Genomic DNA, 19,511 nt, shown 5'->3' on the forward strand with positions numbered 1-19,511 from the left:
TGCTGATAGTTAAGGGTGAAATTAATGCATATTTTTTATTATTATATAAATTAATATTAATATAATTAATTTATAGGAATTCATATTATAATCTTATATTATATAATTATATTTAAAAAAAAAGTAATATACGAGTAAATAAAATAAATACAAATTAAAATAATAATAATATACGAATATGTTAAATTGTTCATTTCAAGTATCATTCTCATTAAAAAATATATAAATTATTAATCAAAGACAGCAACAGATGTCCGTCATATTTCTTACGTCCTCCTGTACATTTGAAGCAAAATTATTGTACAAATTTGTGAACCAAGAACTCTCGTCCAATCCGCTGAGGCAAAGGCTCTTTTATATGCAAGTGTCCGTGATTTGGACCAATAGCGTGCCAAGGGCGTGACCAGTCCCTCCGCCGGTCTAATAGGTCTGTCTGCTTTTAGCTTACTCACAGTAGAATGGCGGCCGCAGCTTGCGGTTCTCGCGGCTGTCCGAAGGCTAATTCAGCCAGACCACACAAAGAACACCTACGAAAAAGCCGGGATTCCCGTCGCAGACAAGCAGCACTATTGTTTCTCACAAATATATCTTTGGACGGAAGACCGGTTCACAACCTCAGCAATGGAATCGCTGGTCCCAGAGAAGCCGAGAGCCGGTGTGTGGATGTCGGCGCGACGGCGGTGACGGGTCTCCCTCCGGCGACAACAAGCAGCTACGGAACATTCACCCAAGTGTCATCCTCCACCATCAGCGGGGGAGCAGCGACCCCTCTTCCGAGCACTAACACTTACCCTGCTCCTCTGAGTGCTCCTCCAGCATTCAATCAAGGGAGCTGCGACGTTTTCACGGAGGATGGACGAACAGATCCCTTGTCAGTCCAGGCACCCCCGCTTTCACCGACCTCTGGACCGGTGAATCCGGTTTTATCATATAGTAAATCACCCGGCCAATTCCCGGGATCTAATCCTGTGCCTGATCCCCGACAAAGGTGAGTTTTGTTTTTGTCATGCAGGTTAGCAAACAGTGAAACGAGTTTTGACATTTATTCATTGGCTGGTATTGTATGCATAAATGACACCATTCATAACAAATATTGAGTTAATGTGTGATGCAACGTTCTTTTGTAAAGGTTATAAACAATTCTAAATATTAGGCTTATGAAAGCTATATGTTTATTCCAAAATCGTATCAAGGTTCTGATTTTGTGGCTAGAACATTCATCTGGCCTGTTGTTACCAGTGTTTACATTCGATTATGACTTTTGAAGCAGTGTTACAAACAGTAGCCTACGTTACAACACGAGAAACAGAACAAAACAAACAGATCTATAAGGGGAATTGCTGACTTCCGCGTTATTGTCTACAACTTTCATTTTCTTTGAAGCGAGGTCTTGTTTTCAAGGCATGAATTTGACATGAAATATTTCTGCGAAATATTTGGCTACTGTTTGTAAATATTTCTGCGAAATATTTGGCTACTGTTTGTAAATATTTCTGCGAAATATTTGGCTACTGTTTGTAAATATTTCTGCGAAATATTTGATAACCTGTTAAGACGAATAGTTCTTGGTGGGAATCTCTGGTTTTGAATCCTTAATAGATGCAGTTCTTGTGTAGTGGTTTAAATGAAACATGTTTGGGAAAAATACAGCCAAAACCATAATGTGTATCTGTAACTATTTTATAAATCAGCTAACTTGCATTGGTTTGCATCTCACGAGACATAAGTAACCCATCTATTATTGGTATATTTTTGACTTAAGGAAAATAATAATTTGCAGTTCATTAAGTGTGTCAAATAATTCAGCAATTTATTTGACTGGCTAACTGTTAGTGTTTTTGAAGTGAAGCAGTCGTTGCTCGGTAGTCTATTTTAGTCGCGCTGCATGTTTTTGATTCACTCACTCATAATACTCATTCGTTTGTGAGTCAGACATTTAATGGATATTTATTTGGACGTAGATATTTACTGTAAGTCGAGTATATTTTTAATTAGCAATCGGATAGGACTCATTTATTCAGAAAGCGGAGTGCTGGGGTCGCGCTGTATGTTTTTTGATTCACTGAAAGAACCTGCTCATAAGAGTCATTCTGTTGGGATTCGGACTACTCAGGCCGCGCCATGTGTTTTGTGATTCGAATTATAAGAGTCATTCATAAATGAATCGGACTCCTATGGACGAAATTAAATGTCTCGGTGATAAAATGTGTTCTACTGTCTGATGGATAAAATTATGAATTAAAAATGAAGAGTGAGTTAAGTGCTTGACAGTTAGCCTATATGCAGTGTAATGAGTGAGCTCTCCCACTATAAAAGTCATTTGTAACTATGAGAACAGAGACAGTGTTTAGGAAAACCCATAGGACAGATGGAAGGTTTGTATATGATGATAGGATATCACTGCTGTCAGAGTAGATAAAAAAGGGGCTGCTGAGTCAGTCTAAAGGCTATCAAGCAATCACAACAAGCATTATCTGCCTGTCTTACTCATGTGAACCGAAGGGTTCCTACACACTTTCCATTTCAAAATTCCATACTTTTCCAGACTCAAATTTCCAGATTTATTTTTGGCCCTTATTTAACATAAATTAGAATTTTTTTTCAGTTTTTTTTCATTGATATTCTTGAAGTGATAGAAACATACAAGTAAATATACAGAGACCTTAATATTAATAAAAAAAAGACTTTTGCATGCACACAAGGAACTTTTTTGTGCCATTGAGAAATGAGAAAATGTGCATGGGAATTGTTTTGCATGCTTACACAGTTTCTAGTTTTATATAACCCATTTCCTTTGTGTATCACTGTCATCTTGCTAAAAATAAAGCAAGAGCATGGATGCATTGCACATGAATTAATAGAGAGCTGCTTGCTCAGAATTTGGCTTTACTTATAGTAGTACCACTAATATCAAGGCCTTATGTCCAGTTTAGCCTCTGCGGTGGTGTAAAAACCATGACACGAAATGGGCTGAATAGCATATTATAGCTGTGTGCATTGTCCTTTTTACCAAGTTCAAGGGTCCATAAAAAACACTGGTTTTATAAAAAAAAGTGTTCAAAATGTGTCTTAGGGCAGTATGTCATATTTCAAGGCCCTATAGGTCTCTTTAATACATATTCTGTGGTGGCCAAAAAACCACACCGCGAAATGGGCTGATGGCACAATATGTGGCTCAGTATGCATTGTGTGCTAAGTGTAATGGTTTCTCTTGCGTAAATAAAAGTATGTCTGTAGATTTTTTTTTCCTTTTTGCAAAGGTCCTTAAGGCTATTTAATATGGTGCTAAGAATATTGTGAGAAGTTGTCCATAATGCAAAATGAAGAAGTGTACCTTGCACCGAGTGCAGCAGTCATGTTTGACAATCACTAAAGAATCACTAAACAGCTGCCGCCACTTGTATAATAACTTTATTTTCATTAAATTTTGTAATTTCTATTATAAAAAAAAAAAAAATAATAAATAAATAGGGGTAAAAGCCTGGAAATGCAAATATTTTTCCAGAGCTGGAAATTACTTAAATCAAATTCCATACTTTTCCAAACCCTGTAGGAACCCTGCGAGCCTCATGATCTCGCTGAAGTACACATGCACATCATTTCCTGTTTGTCTTTTTTGTTGCTTGCCTTTCATCTCTCTCCTGTTCTGTTGCCTTTTTATGTAAGGTCTGCTGATGGACGGATGCTGGACGGGTGACCATAATTTATAGTCAAGACTTACGCTTTTGCTTTTAATCCATCACAGTTTTTCTCTAAGTATATACAAATTGAAGCAAGCCACATGCATTTATCTCTAAATTTTATTTAATTCTTGTTGCAGGACACGTAACCTCTCTGGGTCTCCAGGGCCAAAGGTTTCCAAGAAGGTGCATTTCATCAAGAATATGAGACAGTATGACACTCGAGGGAGCAGGTGAGTTGGCGGGTGTGATGGGAAATATTTTCCCTGTGAGTAGGAGCTTTATTTGTTTTCTTTTTGAATAAATAGTCTGTATATGCAAGTCCAGTTTAGACCAGGGGTCTTCAAGCTTTTTCAAGCTAAGGAGATTTAGAGCACAAATAAAACAGATTGGCTTTTTGAGGCTGACCAATAATAACATGCATATACTGTAGCAACATAGTAATGTAATTACAATTTTACATACTTTATGATTCTTGCATTTCAAAGCCAATTGAACTATTATGTAATCATTAAGTCAAATTAATGCATATTCATTTTTATTAATTTTTTGAAGGGACAAGGAAACCTTTGATTTTTAGTTTCTTTACTTATTCTTTACTTATCCAAGGATGTCTTTCGAAAAGAGTAGAGGTGTGACCTCGGCATCCTGGCTAAATTCGCCCATTGGCCTCCGACCATCATGGCCTCCTAACAATCCCCATATCTGCTGATTGGTTTCATCACTCTGTCTCCTCTCCACCAGTAAGCTGGTATGTGGTGGGCGTTCTGGCGCACTATGGCTGCCGTTGCATCATCCAGGTGGATGCTGCACACTGGTGGTGGATGAGGAGATACCCCCTGTCTATGTAAAGCGCTTTGAGTGCCTAGAAAAGCGCTATATAAATGTAATGAATTATTATTATTATTATTTTATTAATTAAATTATTCATTTAAGTTAACTTGAATGCTATTTTATTTTATTTATTTCAAACAATTGTTCCTCTGTTTAAGGCCCCTGATTTAGGCTGATTTTTTATTAGCACTTTCTATCTCTATTTGTTGAATGCGTTTTTTTTATGCGTTAATTTTTCATTTTCCAAAATAATTTTAAACAATAATTGGTTCTCTGTTGAAGACCGCTAATTTAGGCTGATCCATTATTAGCACTTTCTACCAATTTTAATTTGTTTTTTGTTTGTTTTACATTAACCTAATCTTGTATAATGTATTTATTTTATTTGTAATTTTCAAAAATTGATTTCAAATATAATTGGTCATGTTAGCCCAATCCTTTACTATCACTTTCTTATCAACAACTTCTGTAGAATGGAGGTGTTCAGATAGTCCATACTGGGCTTGTGTCAGATAGGGTGAATATATATAAAAAAAAGATGCTGGTGAAGTGGATGCTGGACTGTTTCCTCAGGCAGTAAAGTTCTATCTTATATAACTGCAGTGTGCTCTTATGCTAAGTGAGACAGACCCTGTGATTCCTTAGCTAACTTAATAACTGGCATAAGAACTCACTGGGATAACTCACTTAGGTTCTTACACAGACGAAATGAGGGATAGATGTGTCTGCCTACATGAGGAACAACTGGGCTGAATTAAATTCATCTGGAATGGATACCTTATATAGCAATGGCATCTTCTGAAAGTAGAACTGCACCTTGGCAAGAACCATTCAAATGTAATGAAACTCAGTTACGTAAGACAAAAGCGTCCAAAAGTGTTTTCCTCCCTGATTCCTTTTCTTTCTCTTTCTAATTAACTTAGCTCTTCTGGTAAAAAGTGCCATAAACCCAATTGGCTCGTTTGACTTTTGAATCCTGCATTTTTTAGTTGTTTTTTTTTTACTTGCTTTATAAAAGATTATGACCTATATACAACCTATGACACCTATATATATATATATATATATATATATATATATATATATATATATATATATATATATATATATATATATATATATAGGTGATTAATTTACACATGTTAAGGAAATAAAGACAAACGCACAGTGCAGGTGTTATTTTCTGATATGATCTTGAATATTATGCTGAACTTAACTCCTTTTTTTTCTTTTTACTCAACGTGCATTACATCATCAACCATGAAATCACACCTTCACTCATATGCATATTCAACTCCAGCCTCATATGGTCCCCTGGACCTCATTGAGCACATCCTGTGTCACAAACTGCAGTCCTGTTAATTGCGATGCTGTTCAGACCCCTGGGAAATGTGACAGGGTTTGCTGTAATTAGATTTGGTCCTGCTGAGTCAATCTGCTGTGACAGAAAGCTACATGCTGCTTTAATATTTGGATTTGTGCTTGAAGAATGGCCTGCCTTTTTTTTTTTTTTTTTTTTGACTAATTTTGTCACCAATGTCATTCCAGGGCTAGAAGATCTCTCATTTGCATTGTGCTGCATGCTGTTGTGACCCATATGCTCTTGTTGTGGTGTAAACATGGCTGGTGTATGTGATGGTTTGATGTTTAGGTGACTGATGTTGTCTGTTCTGTGTGCACTTGCCATCTGTGTCCTGTAGGATTGTGCTGATTTGTGCCAAGAGATCCCTGTGTGCTGCTTTCTCTGTATTGCCCTATGGAGAGAGTTATCACATCAGGTACATAGCCACCACAGTCAGCCAAACAACTCATTACATATCATGCAAACCCATACATGATGGATGGACAAATCAGCTGTTCTTTTATTTCTTTCTTTTTTTAAGGCTGGATGATGAAATATAATGTTCCAACATAAATGATTAATTAGCCTTGATGAGTATAATATACTTTCTTCAACATTAAAATCTTACCGACCCCAAACTTTTAAATGTATAATATTTTATGATCTTCAGTTTACCTCACACTCTTTAATGGTGTCATCTCACATGGGATCAAATTTTTCTTGATCATTTAAAAAGGGATTTATATGGAAGGAAAATATGACGGAATTTGTAGACCTCAAAACATCATCCCCAGTCCAAAAAGGTTTATTCTTTTTTTTTTTTTTTTGCTGCACTTTCTAGTGTGGATTATTTTCTGAATTGAATACATAGGATCAATGTAGCTCGACAGAAAATCATCAGCATGTGTCTTAGAGGAGCAAAGCACTTTCACACATTTAAAAAAAGGGGGGGGGGGCTGTAAAATTGTCATGAAAACATAAACAATAAAAAAATATGATGTGGCTCTGTTAATGTAAGATTTAAATGTACATAAATTACATGCATAATGTGTCATTGAGCTTTGTGTAGGACTCCAATTTTGGTTTTGGCAGTCCAGAGATCACAGTGATTTGTCCACCTGTCAAATATCCAATCATATCTTTTTTTTTCTTTTTTTTTAATATAATTTAGTCAATGTGCTTTATCACTTCTTAAAGATGTGCTGCTGTATCATTTTAAGCTTTAATATAACTGTGTACTGTATTTACAAACGGACCAGATTATAAGCAGTCTACTGAGGCCTGATGCTGCTATATTAACAGTGTCTTTGCACCAAACAAACAGCAATAAGACAGAGGATTCTTTATCTCAATATCTGAATAAAACTTATTAAATTCTGACTGTTAATATTTGATCAACCCCCTGCAGTGACTCTAAACTAGAAGCCCAGAGACAGAGACACTCTTCTGGTGGTGGAGTTGATATGGTCCCTGGCCTGGAGGGAGTGGAGGTGGACTTTGGAAAGGTATTTCTCTAAGAAGATTGAGCAAAGGCATGATTATGTGCCTTAGAAACCTTCTGTTTAAAAGCATTATTGTGCAAGGTGCAATACCGGGTCACTGGGTGTGTGTTTTGCACAATGTATTTGTCTATATTTTCGCTGATAGCATTGAAATGTTTTGTGTTGCAGACAGTATCATATGCCCGTTTTCTGCTTCCAACTAATGCCTTGGTCAGGCAGAAGAGCGTCGGCCCACCTGACATCAGTACAGCTCAGATGCCAATGTCTCGCAACCGTATTAATGGGCAGAAGAACTTCACCCCTTCACGAATCAACAGCACAGTTGGACAGGATACTGGTGTGTTTCATGGTCAGTTACGTACATTATGTACAGTAAAAACAATATTGTGAAATATTACAATATAATTAAATTACAATTAAAAATTTTAAATTGCAATTTATTCCTTTGATGGCAATTACTCCAGTCTTTAGTGTCCCACAACCCTTCGGAAATCATTCTAATACGCTGATTTGCTGTTCAAGAAACTTTTTAATATTATCAGTGTTAAAAACAGTTGTGCTGCTTTAGATTTTTGTGGAAACTTTGCATTTTGTTTCAGAATTCTTTGATGAATGGAAAGTTCAGTAGGACAGCATTTATTTGAAACAGGCATCTTTTGTAACATTATTTCTGAATGACTTAACTGTCACGTTTGATAAATATAATGCATCCTTGCTGAGCATAAGTATTCATTTCTTTAAAAAACAAACATGTTTAATGCTGTAACTCTTGCTAGGTGTGGACGAGCTATCAGACTATGACCCCAACTTACTCAGTGACCCGCAGTGGCCTTGTGGGAAACATAAGCGAGTCTTAATTTTCGCATCTTATGTGGTAAGCTCCTTGATTGAAAAGTTTTAACCAACACCGTTTCAATAATCTCTTTTAGCATGATGCCAATGAAAATGCTTTGCAAGGATATTTTAGTTGCACTACAGCATGATAGTGATTCATAATCCTTGAACCCAGTTTATGAACTATATCAGATCACACCAGCATGTCATATGATAACCCTAAGGGCTCAGTATGGTCTAAGAGCTACAGGCATGAAGTATGCTATCTTATGTATCACAGCTGACTAGGCTTTAGCTGTAAAAGCTAAATACTGGCAGCCACAGTTGTGTTTTAGTAGCCATAAAAACCCATACATTATTTTTACGACAACTATAAGACTGTCCTTGTCCCCTCCAGGCAACGGTTATTGAGTACGTGAAACCATCTGACCTGAAGAAAGACATGAACGAGACATTCAAGGAAAAGTTTCCTCACATAAAGCTGACACTCAGCAAAATCAGAAGGTAAAGTCATTTTTATATAAAATAAAATGGTTAAATACCTCGGTTTTGTTGCTTCTAGTGCTGTCAAATGATTAATCGCATCCAAAATAAGTTTTTGTTTACATAATGTGTGTGTACTGTCTGTGTTATATTTATTATGTGTGTAAATATATGTGACCAAGGAACACAAAACCAGTCATAAAGGTCAACTTTTCGAAATCGAAATGTATACATCATCTGAACATTGAATAAATAAGCTTTCCATTGAGATATTAGTTTGTTAGGATTGGAGAATATTTGGCCGAGATACAACTATTTGAAAATATGGAATCTCGGTGTGCAAAGAAATCTAAATACTGAGAAAGTAAGTCACCTTTAAAATTGTCCAAATGAATTCTTAGCAATGTGTAATACTTATCAAAAATTAAGTTTTGGTATATTTACGGTAGGAAATTTACAAAATATCTTAATAGAACATGATCTTTACTTGATGTACTAATGAGTTTTGGCATAAAAGAAAAATCAATAATTTGACCCATACAATGTATTTTTGGCTATTGCTATAAATATACCTCAGCGACTTAAGACTGGTTTTGTCATGCAGGGTCACATATGTAAATAGACACACATGCATGTATATATTTAAGAAAATGTTGTGTTTATTTATTAAATATATTTATATATAAGTTTATTTTGAATGTGATTAATCTTGATTAATCGTTTGACAGCACTAGTTGCTTTGGACCATGTCTGTAAGTAATTGTATTTATGCATGTTTATTTCTTATATTTCTATGTTTATATTGTTAGATAGTTGCCTTTACCATCATCTTTAAAAACAAATCTTGCAAATCGTAAAATCTATATTTATTCAGTTATTGGCTAGGGCTTGAAAACTATTTGTAACACTCTACAAACTTCAAAATCATCGGAAAGGAGGAGGCGGAAAATGGTAAATAAATGGACTGCATTTATATAGCGCTTTCAACAGACCACATGGCCATCCAAAGCGCTTTACAATTTGCCTCACATTCACCCATTCACACACCGACTGCGGTGTCAGCCATTCAAGGCGCCATCCAGCTCGTCGGGAGCAGCTTCAGGAAACCGCCGGACATTCAAATAAAACTTTAATTACAAAATAAACAAAAGAGCGTAACAGCCCCTCGCGGACAACTGTTACACACAAACAAAAACCAAAAACAAAACAAAGCCCAGGGCCTGGTCCTCTCTCATCCTTCACTGACGTCGCTCCTCTTTTGTATTCTTCCGATCCTCTCCGTGGTGACTCGAGACCGGTGAGTGTCGCAGGTGTTGCTCATTTCCCAATCACTCCACCGGCCTCGCTCCGTTCCCACGGCCCTCTGCCTTGCCCCACTTGTCACACTATTATTGCATTAAACTTATTGCATCAGCCAGAAATTTACTGAATGCATCCCTAGTTTAATCGAAAATATATGAACACAGGAAAGAAATGCTGCCCATGAATCTATTTTTATAGGGTCTTTAGCAAAGCACTATCGCAGTCAAATTTTAGATTTGGTTGAATGAATTAACACAACAAGGGGCATGTTGTAAATTGATCCTAAGTTTGCAAACTTCTTTTTCTCCTCTTTTTAATGTCCACCACAGTTTGAAACGGGAGATGCGCTCAGTGAGCGAGGAGTGTGGCCTACAGCCGGTTACCATAGCTATGGCTTATGTTTACTTTGAAAAGCTGGTTCTGCAAGGGAGGCTGAACAAGCACAACCGAAAGCTGGTGTCTGCAGCTTGTGTTTTATTAGCTGCCAAGATCAGCAGCGACCTCAAGAAACAAGAGGTCAAGCAACTGATTGATGTAAGTGTCTTAATGATTCATTTAATTCAGAGACTTAACCATTAGTTATAGCTATATGCTTCATGTGTTCTTGGTTAATATGATTTATGCACTGATTCTCTCTCTTCCGCCCTACCTATTTCTTCTCTTTTTCGATCTGCCTGACCCTGAACAGAGGTTGGAGGAGCGTTTCCGAATAAATAGCAAGGAGTTGATTTCCCTGGAGTTCACTGTTCTGGTTGCTTTAGAGATGGCTCTCTACCTCCCAGACAGCAAGGTCATGCCTCACTATCGCAGACTGGTGCAGCAGGGCTGAAATGGAGAGGGCCCTTAAAGGGATAGTTCACCAAATATTATTAATACGGTCATCATTGACTCACATTGTTTCAAAACCTGTTTGACTTAATATCTTTTGCTGTATGTTTCACAGAACAAAGTAATTCGTATATTTTTGGAACAACATGAGGGTGAGAAAAGGATAACAGAATTTTCATTTTGAGGGTGAGCTGTGTCTTTAAGAGATGCATGAATACGAGAGAGATGATGCTCATGTCTTATGGCAGTTCTAGAAGGTTATTTGTGTTATTTATTGATTAAATGGATCAGTGGTATTTTCTCTCAGCTATGTCCAGTGGTCTCTGCACTCCATCTTCACTTGTTTACGTCCTTCATAGAACTGATTTTATAAATCAAACACATCTAGGGAGAGGCTTACTTTAAGCTCTGATCATTTTTATCCATTATTTCTTTTTTTTTTCTTTTTTTATATACCACAAATGCTCATTAACCACCATTTATCAAAGCTTTTTCCTTCATGCACCCCTTTATTTATGCAATATTTTTTTTTATGGACCTTAATTTTATTAGAGTTCATAATTTATGAATACTGAATATATTTTTTATGATTCTTTACATACGTGTTTTTTTACCTTTTTTTCCCCCCCTTTTCGATGAGTTTTGGGGTATGTGTGGCATTCCGATGCGTTTCCAGCCAGGCACTCTATGTTAGAGATGACATTTAACGGGCACATTAATTGTGCTTTTATCTCTCTCCTTTTTTTTTTTTTTGTCATTTAACATTTACTAACCAGTCTGTGGTTTAACAGTGATATGATATTCTTTGACACACCGCAATGCATTTTAGGTAACAGTGAATGTAAAAACGTCTTTTGAATATGTGAGTGCCATTTTAAACAGTTAATCAAATGTTCAGAGAAACTGAACCATTTACCACTTGTTTTTTCTTATAGATACAAGTGTTTTTGAATGTCTTGACTTTAGTGTTTTGTAATGGTTTTCTCAGTTCCAATGCACAGCTGTGACAATTACAGTGATGAAATCTTTAAATTTTAGCATCCTACTGTGTCCTGTTTTTTTTATGTGCAACATTGAGCACATTTCAAACGGTACAGTAGGTTGTACAAATAACCACATCTGTATATAAAGCTGTTGTGTATTTGGTCACAGGAGAACGTGGCGTTTCCTCCTTGACTGAGTGAGACTGTTTTGTGTTGTGCAGTGTTGAATATGACCTAACCTTTCTGAAACTTCTTGGTTAGTGTTCATACAATATCGTCTTATCTTTTATTTCCGATATTCTTCTTTGGAAATGTTTATACAGCATAGGAGTGGCCAGTTTACTTTCAGAACCTGGACAGTATCACATCCGGATTACATTTGATTTCTGTAGCCCATATGATTTTTATTTTTTTTTTATTTTTTTGACTAAGAAGCAGAAGCACATAGCCACCATCTAGTGGTGTTTTTTTTTTTTTTTACACAATGGCTCTGTATGGTGCACTTGCTTCCTACCCTCAGGGATTCAGACTGGTCAAAATTTACACTGCTAAGACAAATGATCAACTATGAGAGGGTAATTGAATTGGAGAGAATTGTGGGTAATCATACATAACTATTTCTTCAAAGTGTTAATCTTCACTGAGCATTGAAGAATGAAGTGCCTTTTCTATTACACGTGTCAGTATGGTTCTGCTGCCACATTGTTTTTCACACATCTTGTCTCTCTAATCTTTTTGATACTGAGTAATCACACTCCTTGACCTGTTATGAATGTGACTGTAGATCTGGTTGGAAAACCATGTGAAGTGTTGATTGAAATCTTACTGTATGTGAATACATTGATTCCTGTGATACAAGCTTCGAGGATGTGGAATGGTACAAGCACTGTGAGGGAATCCTGTGACCTTCTGCATGAGAATACGGTGTTTTATGGTGTCTATGAAATTCTTTCAAAAGCTTTATTTTTCAAATTGTCTATTTTAGCAGTATGTCATAGAATAATGTGAGGATAGTTTGCACTGCTTGATTAAACGCCAACGGGGTTAACACTGAACCAAAAACCACTGTATGTAGGTGTTTATTGGGTGGTGTGAGCTAGGCTTTAGTTTGGACTGAACTGGTCAGATGGTCCTATATGCTGTGCTGTGTAGATGCCGTGTCTTTGTGTTTTTTTCTATTTGCATTTATAAGGATGTTTTTAATTGTTTCAGAAGCCTGTGGAGTTTTTTTTTTTTTCAATTTAAACTCATCAAAAACAATTTACCTGTTGATGCAAGTTTCTTTATTTGGAAAAGGGTTTTAATAACAGTATAAGACCACCTGATTAAAATAGAAATGTGAAATATCTATAGTTCAGACATAAAGGTATTCACACCCCAATACCAATAGTAAAGCAAGTAGTAGCTATGTGAGGCTGTTCAAACAGAGAAATGTTGAAAGTACATTCAACTTGGCATTTTCACCTTAATTAACCCTATCTATTCTGCACATTTTTTTAAATGTACATCCCAGTATAGAAAAAAAAGTGTTTAAAGTAATTTTTCACCAAATAATTCTTATTTTTATTCACCCTCATTTCATTCCAAATCCTTGAAAAGCAAGTCCAAGTAACCAAAACGTAAAACATCCAAAAGTGTTTTAAAACAAATCTTTATGAATCAAGTAGTTTAATCCAAGTCTTGAGAAGGTATATGATCACTTTATCTAGATCTTCAATTGAGTAACAGAAAACTCAGGTTTCATTAAAAATATCTACATTTTCAATGACAGAATTTTTATTTTTGTGTGAACTATCCCTTTAAAAGAAAACATTACCTTTAACTTGAAATTTAACTTGACAACATGATGCTCTGGAAGCTCTACAGTGAGGGAAAAAAGTACAACTTTTGAACTTTTATGAATGTAGAAAATTGCCTAATCCAAACTCATGTCCTCCTCATCATCTTTCTTGTCTCCTCCTTCATTCGACTTGCCTTCACCTTCCATGGCCTTGGCAAATGCTTCCACATCTACAAAAAAATTAAGAAAACGGCCATTCCATCATTTTTAGGAATGTTCTTTTCTTTCTTAAAATCTCATGTTTTTTATTACACTATTTATGTAAATCTAGTCAAAAACAATTGTGTGGATACTTTAGAGTGTATCCAGTTTTGCCCTTGTAAGGACATTCTGTATAAACCACAGACTTATCGGAAGGATGTCTGGGAGAGAGGAATGTATATATTTATATATTGTGTGAACAAGTTTAGAAATGGAATGAACCAGATCAGTTTGTGTACATTTGAAATATACTGACCTCCTTTATTGGCCGCCTCTACGGCTTCTGTAGGTAATCCAAACTGATTCATCAAAGGCCCCAACTGCCCTGATGCCAGGGCACTACTGAACATACTCATAGCCTACAAAACCCAGAAAGAGTGCTGATGAATATTAGAAGATATATTGTAAAAAACTACCTGGTCCAAGAGCAGTTATGCTAATAAACTTGTCTTGAAATTAATTTACTAAGTGTACACAATTGGAGATGCACCAATGATGTGACTAAAACTTCAATTCATCAACTGGCCGCTAGAGGCTGGCTCCAAAAGGGAGTCAGTCCCATACACTCCCCATGTTAAAATAGCCATCTTTACAGCAGAAAAAAAACATTTACAGCCTGGTACAAAATGTGGTTTTGGTCTATATAGCTAATTTTGCCCTTCGTGACAACTGTGAGGGGGGTGCATTTTTATTTTATAACTCATCCATTTAAATTATATTAAGACTAAAAGTTTTGCATAATTAGGGCGTGGCCACTTGAGTGACAGGTGGATTGCTGCAGCTGCTGTCAACGCTGTCAAGCTAGGTGGGCTAGGTGTCAGGCTAGCTCCCGCCCTTTTGCCCATTTTAGATTATCCAAAGAGTAACGCACGGTGACGTGCTGCCAAGATTGCGATGGCCCGCTCCACCCACTTTGAGCTTCAAAAACACTTTTCAGGACTCTACGGGTTTTTACAGTCTATGGTTTTGACTCTGTCAGTGTCTATTAAACATATCAGCAGTAAGGACACACTTTACCTGACCAAAAATGATGCTAGAGTAGCATTATGTAAATTGTTTTTAGATTATATATCAAAATGTGATTTGTTGCTGAAGACTTTGGTTTATCACCAAAGAACAACATTAACAATTCAATTACCCATTTAACCAAATTTATTTACCCTTTATTTAACTTTACTTTCATGCTCAGTTTCTGTCTGCATTAAAACTTTGAGTGTTTTGATAAAATAAAAATAACAAATTCTATACATCACTTTATGCATTAGTCAAACCTGCTGAAACTGCGGCGAGGTGAGAGTGTTTTGAAGTTCTTCTGCACTTTGAGGAAGGGATTCTCCAGATGGGAGGTACGGCAGGAGCCTCTGCTGCACTTCTGCATTAGTGAGAATTGGGGCCATGACCTCAGGGGTCAAAACACTTGCAAGGTCCACTGAACAAAGAAAGTTGACATGTCAGCATGTAATCCAAGGTTTACCTTACAGAGAACTATCATCATGATCTCACCTCCTTGACCTGCTGTAGGCACGTTCATTGTAGCTAAGATGCTCTGCAGGTCACTCAGCTGGATGGGCTGAGATGGGCTGGCGGCTCCAGCAGAGAGAGCAGGGCCTGCAGGTGTGCTGGGGGTGGGTGCGGGTGAGGCTGTGACTGCTGCTGATGGAGCTATGGGTGTGCTTGGAACCTGGGAGGAGCTGAGGCGGGTGGGGGCTGAGGTGGATGATGGAGTGGCGGCAGTGGACTGACTACGAGAGCTAAAGATGAAAGTAGAATATTTCAATTACCACTGGATTAAGTACAATCTTCCATATCCCAACGATTACTGGTTGTTACCTGGAAGATGAGCTGCTAGTAGCTGGAACTCCACTTCCTAGCAGACTAGCCAGACCTGGTCCTGTCAGAGCCCCCAGACCCCCTGCAGACCAAACATAAATTCATGATGTTACAAGGACAGGCATCAGCGAAGAGATAACCTTGTAAAAATACGTCTGGGTTCATGTACTTTATATGTGAAACATATGAATTCAAGACGAAATTTGATCATAAGATAATACAAGGGATCAAAGTTTTGCTAGTAAGAATGGCCCTTCTGTTAGCTTCTGTTGCAAAAAAAAAGCATTTTTTTGCATAGTTGACAATCATTCAAAAGTGTCCGTGCATTCTGATGACATAAAAATGTATTATAATTGGAGTCAACAGCGATGGGCTTTGCTCTGACACATGGCATGTGCTTCCTGCTCACATATTGCTTCCTGTTAAGCATCTTTTGTCCTGTGCAATAAAGGCAAAAATGCAAAAAATAAAATAAAATTTCAAAATATTATTAGAAAATATTACGTTATGAAATATTAGCTTACTATACAATATAGTAATTTATTAAGGTATTCATATTTTGAATTAGCTTTTATTTTATTCATTTCAGATTTCATTTTTATTTTTTGTTTAAATTAAAAAAAAAATAATGTTTGTTATATTTTTTGTTTTGATTGTCTGTTTTAAAATTTAATCTTTTATTTATTAACTTTCTTTAATTTTAGTAATACACTTGTTTATTTCAGATTTCTTTTTGGATTTTTGAGCCTTTTTTAAACTTATATCTAATATCTAATATTTCTGATAATATCTAATATTTACATATTTTTATTTCATTTTACTTCAGCTTCATTTCAGTTACCAAACAAAATCTTAATAGGTTTTGTTAATAATAACAATACTGTCACAGAGAGCTAAAATAAAGCAGCATAATTACTCACCTAGTCCAGTTGGTCCTATGAGTTGCATTAGTTGGTTGTGACTCATATTACCAAGAAGACTCTGAAGGCCACCTTCACCTGGAGAATAATGTTTAAGTATCAGTTGCAAGACATCATTTTCAACACAATCATTTTCTTTACAACATTCAAGCTTTCCACTATGATCAATACTAAGAACTCAAAGTGTGTGTGTGCCAAGTGTATTATTACACAAAAAATACACACTTCAGCTTTAAGATGAGTGTTTAGAAAGGTTATCAGTGCATTGGACAAAAATACTTCAGAAATACCCCCAAGAGCAGACAGCTCATGGCTGCTGCCGCCTCCACTCCCCAGAGTGCCAGGTATTGGTGGGTTGTTGAGGTATTCATTCACTTTCCTGCAGTACTCCTCATCTTTATCTGTCTTAGGCTCCTGAAAGGTCAAATAGGGGTGATAGCAGAAGATGCATTTCAGGTAATATTTACAATACATTTTAAATGAGCAGTATTAGATGCCAGAAGGCTCTCAGCCTGGCGTACCTGCAACCAAAAGAAGAGTCTTTTGGAGCCAGCTTTAAACTTAAGCACAAAAACACGACCTGTGGTGCACTGATTGACCCTCTTGAACTCACAGTCATCAGGAAAAATGATCAGATCCTTGTAAAAGAAACAATGAAAAAAATTACTATTTTTAAGATCAACATTATAAAGTAATTTGGAATATTCAAATATTGTTTATATGAGCGTGTAACTAACATCCTCCACATTCCCCGTGGATCTGTCCTTCCAGCAGAAGTGGATGAGCGAATCGTCTGTCTGCTGAATGTACACAAGTCCTTTGCGCTTATCCGGGGTCACGGTGCTGCCCTTCAGGGTCATTTTTCCAGCACGGAACTCTACCAGGTATTTGCTTGATGAGCCCCGGGATCCGGACACCAAGCTAGGGAACAGAGCTCCAGACGACATCTGTAGCAACAAAGACAGCCAATTTATCCCAGGGAGGGAAATTGCAATGTTTGTACAGCTAAATAATGTATATAAGTAGAACAATATATTCAAAATATATTAAATTGCAATACTGTACTTTTCATTATTTGGCTGTTAACAGAAACATAAACAGAACTAGAAACAAACATAATCTATAATACAGTAGTCTCACAATTTCTTGTAAGGGATATTTTCTGGTTTATATATATATATACATATATATATATACATATATATATATATATATTCAGCCACTAACATCCTTCACTTTCCAATTGGGGTATATTTAGGCCTTTATAGTTATAGGTTAACGCTAACTAGATTTTCAAAGTTACAATTATGGTTACGCGTGTAAATAGTAATAAATTACTAATAATAATATATTATGCGATCTTTCAATCTAATAACCATTAAAAAAATGTCATAATAGTAACGGCTGATAGACAAATCCTGACAAATATTGGGGGAATTGATAACAATTAAACATACTAAAAATGCACAAAAGATTAGCATTCTTATCTAGAGCATCACTGTCCGAGATGCATATGTCTGCTGCCTGTTTCAGTGTAGTAAATGTACAGGAAAGTTATAATATACGGACATATAACACATTAGCATTATTGTGAAGTGAGAATAAAATTAGTTAGCTACTAATCTGTGAGCAACATGAGCAACTGATCCGCGGCTAAACCCGAAGCTAACGCTGCGAGTATCGAGGAAACCATTTAAAACAAAAAAGATCCAAGCTTTTAAACACTGGCTTCTAAATTACAAATCTATAAATGCAGTACTGACGAATATGAGTGCTGATTGTGGTATATAACAAACAAACAACTTACAATTTCTCTATCTTTCTAGTCAAATTCTAAGAATTCTTTCACTTTTCCGATGTCGACCAAACATACTAGCAAAAGGGGCGGGGCGTTTGTTCCATTGGTGGAGGCTTCTGCATCCTTTGCTCTGATTGGTCGTTCCACATGTCAATATGCCCACATAAACTATAACGCTGAATCGTGCAATTATGAGTTTGTCAAAGACAGACTGGAGCGATAAGTGTAAGCTTTTAGAGGTGTTAAATTGCATTTTCACCACTGTTAAAACATTTTAGATCGACTCACTTGCTGGGCAAATTCGTTTCTTGCCTGGCTTGTCCTGTCTTGCATGAGCAACTCAATCGTTCAGTTGATATCAGGGATGTTGAGTGGTGAATCATGTTTCTATTAGGTTTCAAGTAAGTCTTGTATTTTCGTTGTAGTTATGACTACTGACGTCGGAAGAAATCCATATCAGCTGTTATGCAATTGTTTGTCACCTTCTGTATTATTATATGCATTTGTATTGTGTTAGTCATCCTGTACATGTAACAGTGTAAATTACTGTCCTTTAAACACCATTTGTCTGAACTGGGAAGAAAATAACCCTGAAAAAGGCTCGTCTCTTGAGCATTAGCAATTCTTAGTCAAATGAATTGTTGAATAATCTAATGAAAGTGTAAAAAAGTGGAAAAAAATAATTATACTCCTAAACCAATACCAGCTTGGTGAATAAAGACAGAAAGAAATAATTTGTTTTACTTTTTTTTTCTGTTATGTGTTTAATGACATTGAGTTTGATGTAGATCAGTTCACATTTTAGGTCAAATTAATGCAAAACAACAGATAATATTTCACAAACATTGTCACCATCATATACCTGAAGCTGAAGCTTCTCACAAATGTTTTGTCAGAAATTTTGAACTGATACTTGTCAATTTGTCTCACATATATTAATAATATTGCTAGTTTACAAATAAGCAGATCAAAAGACAGTTTAAGTGCATTTCATGTGATCTATACAAATGTAGTAAAAAGTCACAGTACATCATGTACAATTATGTAAAGCCATCATAGCACCATAGTGACTTAAATATGGCCTTCTATCTGTGAAATTCACAACAGAAACGATCAATCCCTAGTGTCACGACC

At 36.3% G+C, this 19,511-nt stretch overlaps 2 protein-coding genes across 3 annotated transcripts; one reads left to right on the plus strand and one right to left on the minus strand.

The window, feature by feature from the left end:
* The first annotated feature begins 415 nt into the window (after window positions 1-415).
* Window positions 416-11,482, plus strand: cables2a (Cdk5 and Abl enzyme substrate 2a). 2 transcript variants are annotated; one of them, XM_059528102.1, is made up of 9 exons: window positions 416-988; window positions 3,821-3,913; window positions 6,215-6,292; window positions 7,265-7,361; window positions 7,527-7,695; window positions 8,135-8,232; window positions 8,590-8,696; window positions 10,307-10,511; window positions 10,666-11,482. In XM_059528102.1, exons 1-9 carry the CDS (start codon window positions 459-461, stop codon window positions 10,804-10,806), a joined length of 1,518 nt encoding a protein of 505 aa, XP_059384085.1. In that variant the 5' UTR covers window positions 416-458; the 3' UTR covers window positions 10,807-11,482. The 2 variants fall into 2 exon arrangements, with proteins under 2 accessions (XP_059384085.1, XP_059384084.1); XM_059528101.1 differs by having other exon boundaries at window positions 417-988; window positions 7,527-7,707.
* Window positions 11,483-13,559: 2,077 nt separating this feature from the next.
* LOC132118336 (proteasomal ubiquitin receptor ADRM1-like) lies at window positions 13,560-18,538 on the minus strand. Its single transcript, XM_059528117.1, has 10 exons — window positions 18,387-18,538; window positions 17,317-17,526; window positions 17,101-17,217; window positions 16,870-16,993; window positions 16,580-16,657; window positions 15,660-15,741; window positions 15,333-15,580; window positions 15,101-15,258; window positions 14,086-14,188; window positions 13,560-13,798 (listed from the first exon to the last, which is right to left on the minus strand). The coding sequence occupies exons 2-10, from the start codon at window positions 17,524-17,526 to the stop codon at window positions 13,704-13,706; spliced, it is 1,215 nt and encodes a 404-aa protein (XP_059384100.1). The 5' UTR covers window positions 18,387-18,538; the 3' UTR covers window positions 13,560-13,703.
* Window positions 18,539-19,511: the final 973 nt, after the last annotated feature.

The sequence above is a fragment of the Carassius carassius genome, chromosome 37, assembly GCF_963082965.1.
Source record: "Carassius carassius chromosome 37, fCarCar2.1, whole genome shotgun sequence".
Taxonomy (NCBI): domain Eukaryota; kingdom Metazoa; phylum Chordata; class Actinopteri; order Cypriniformes; family Cyprinidae; genus Carassius; species Carassius carassius.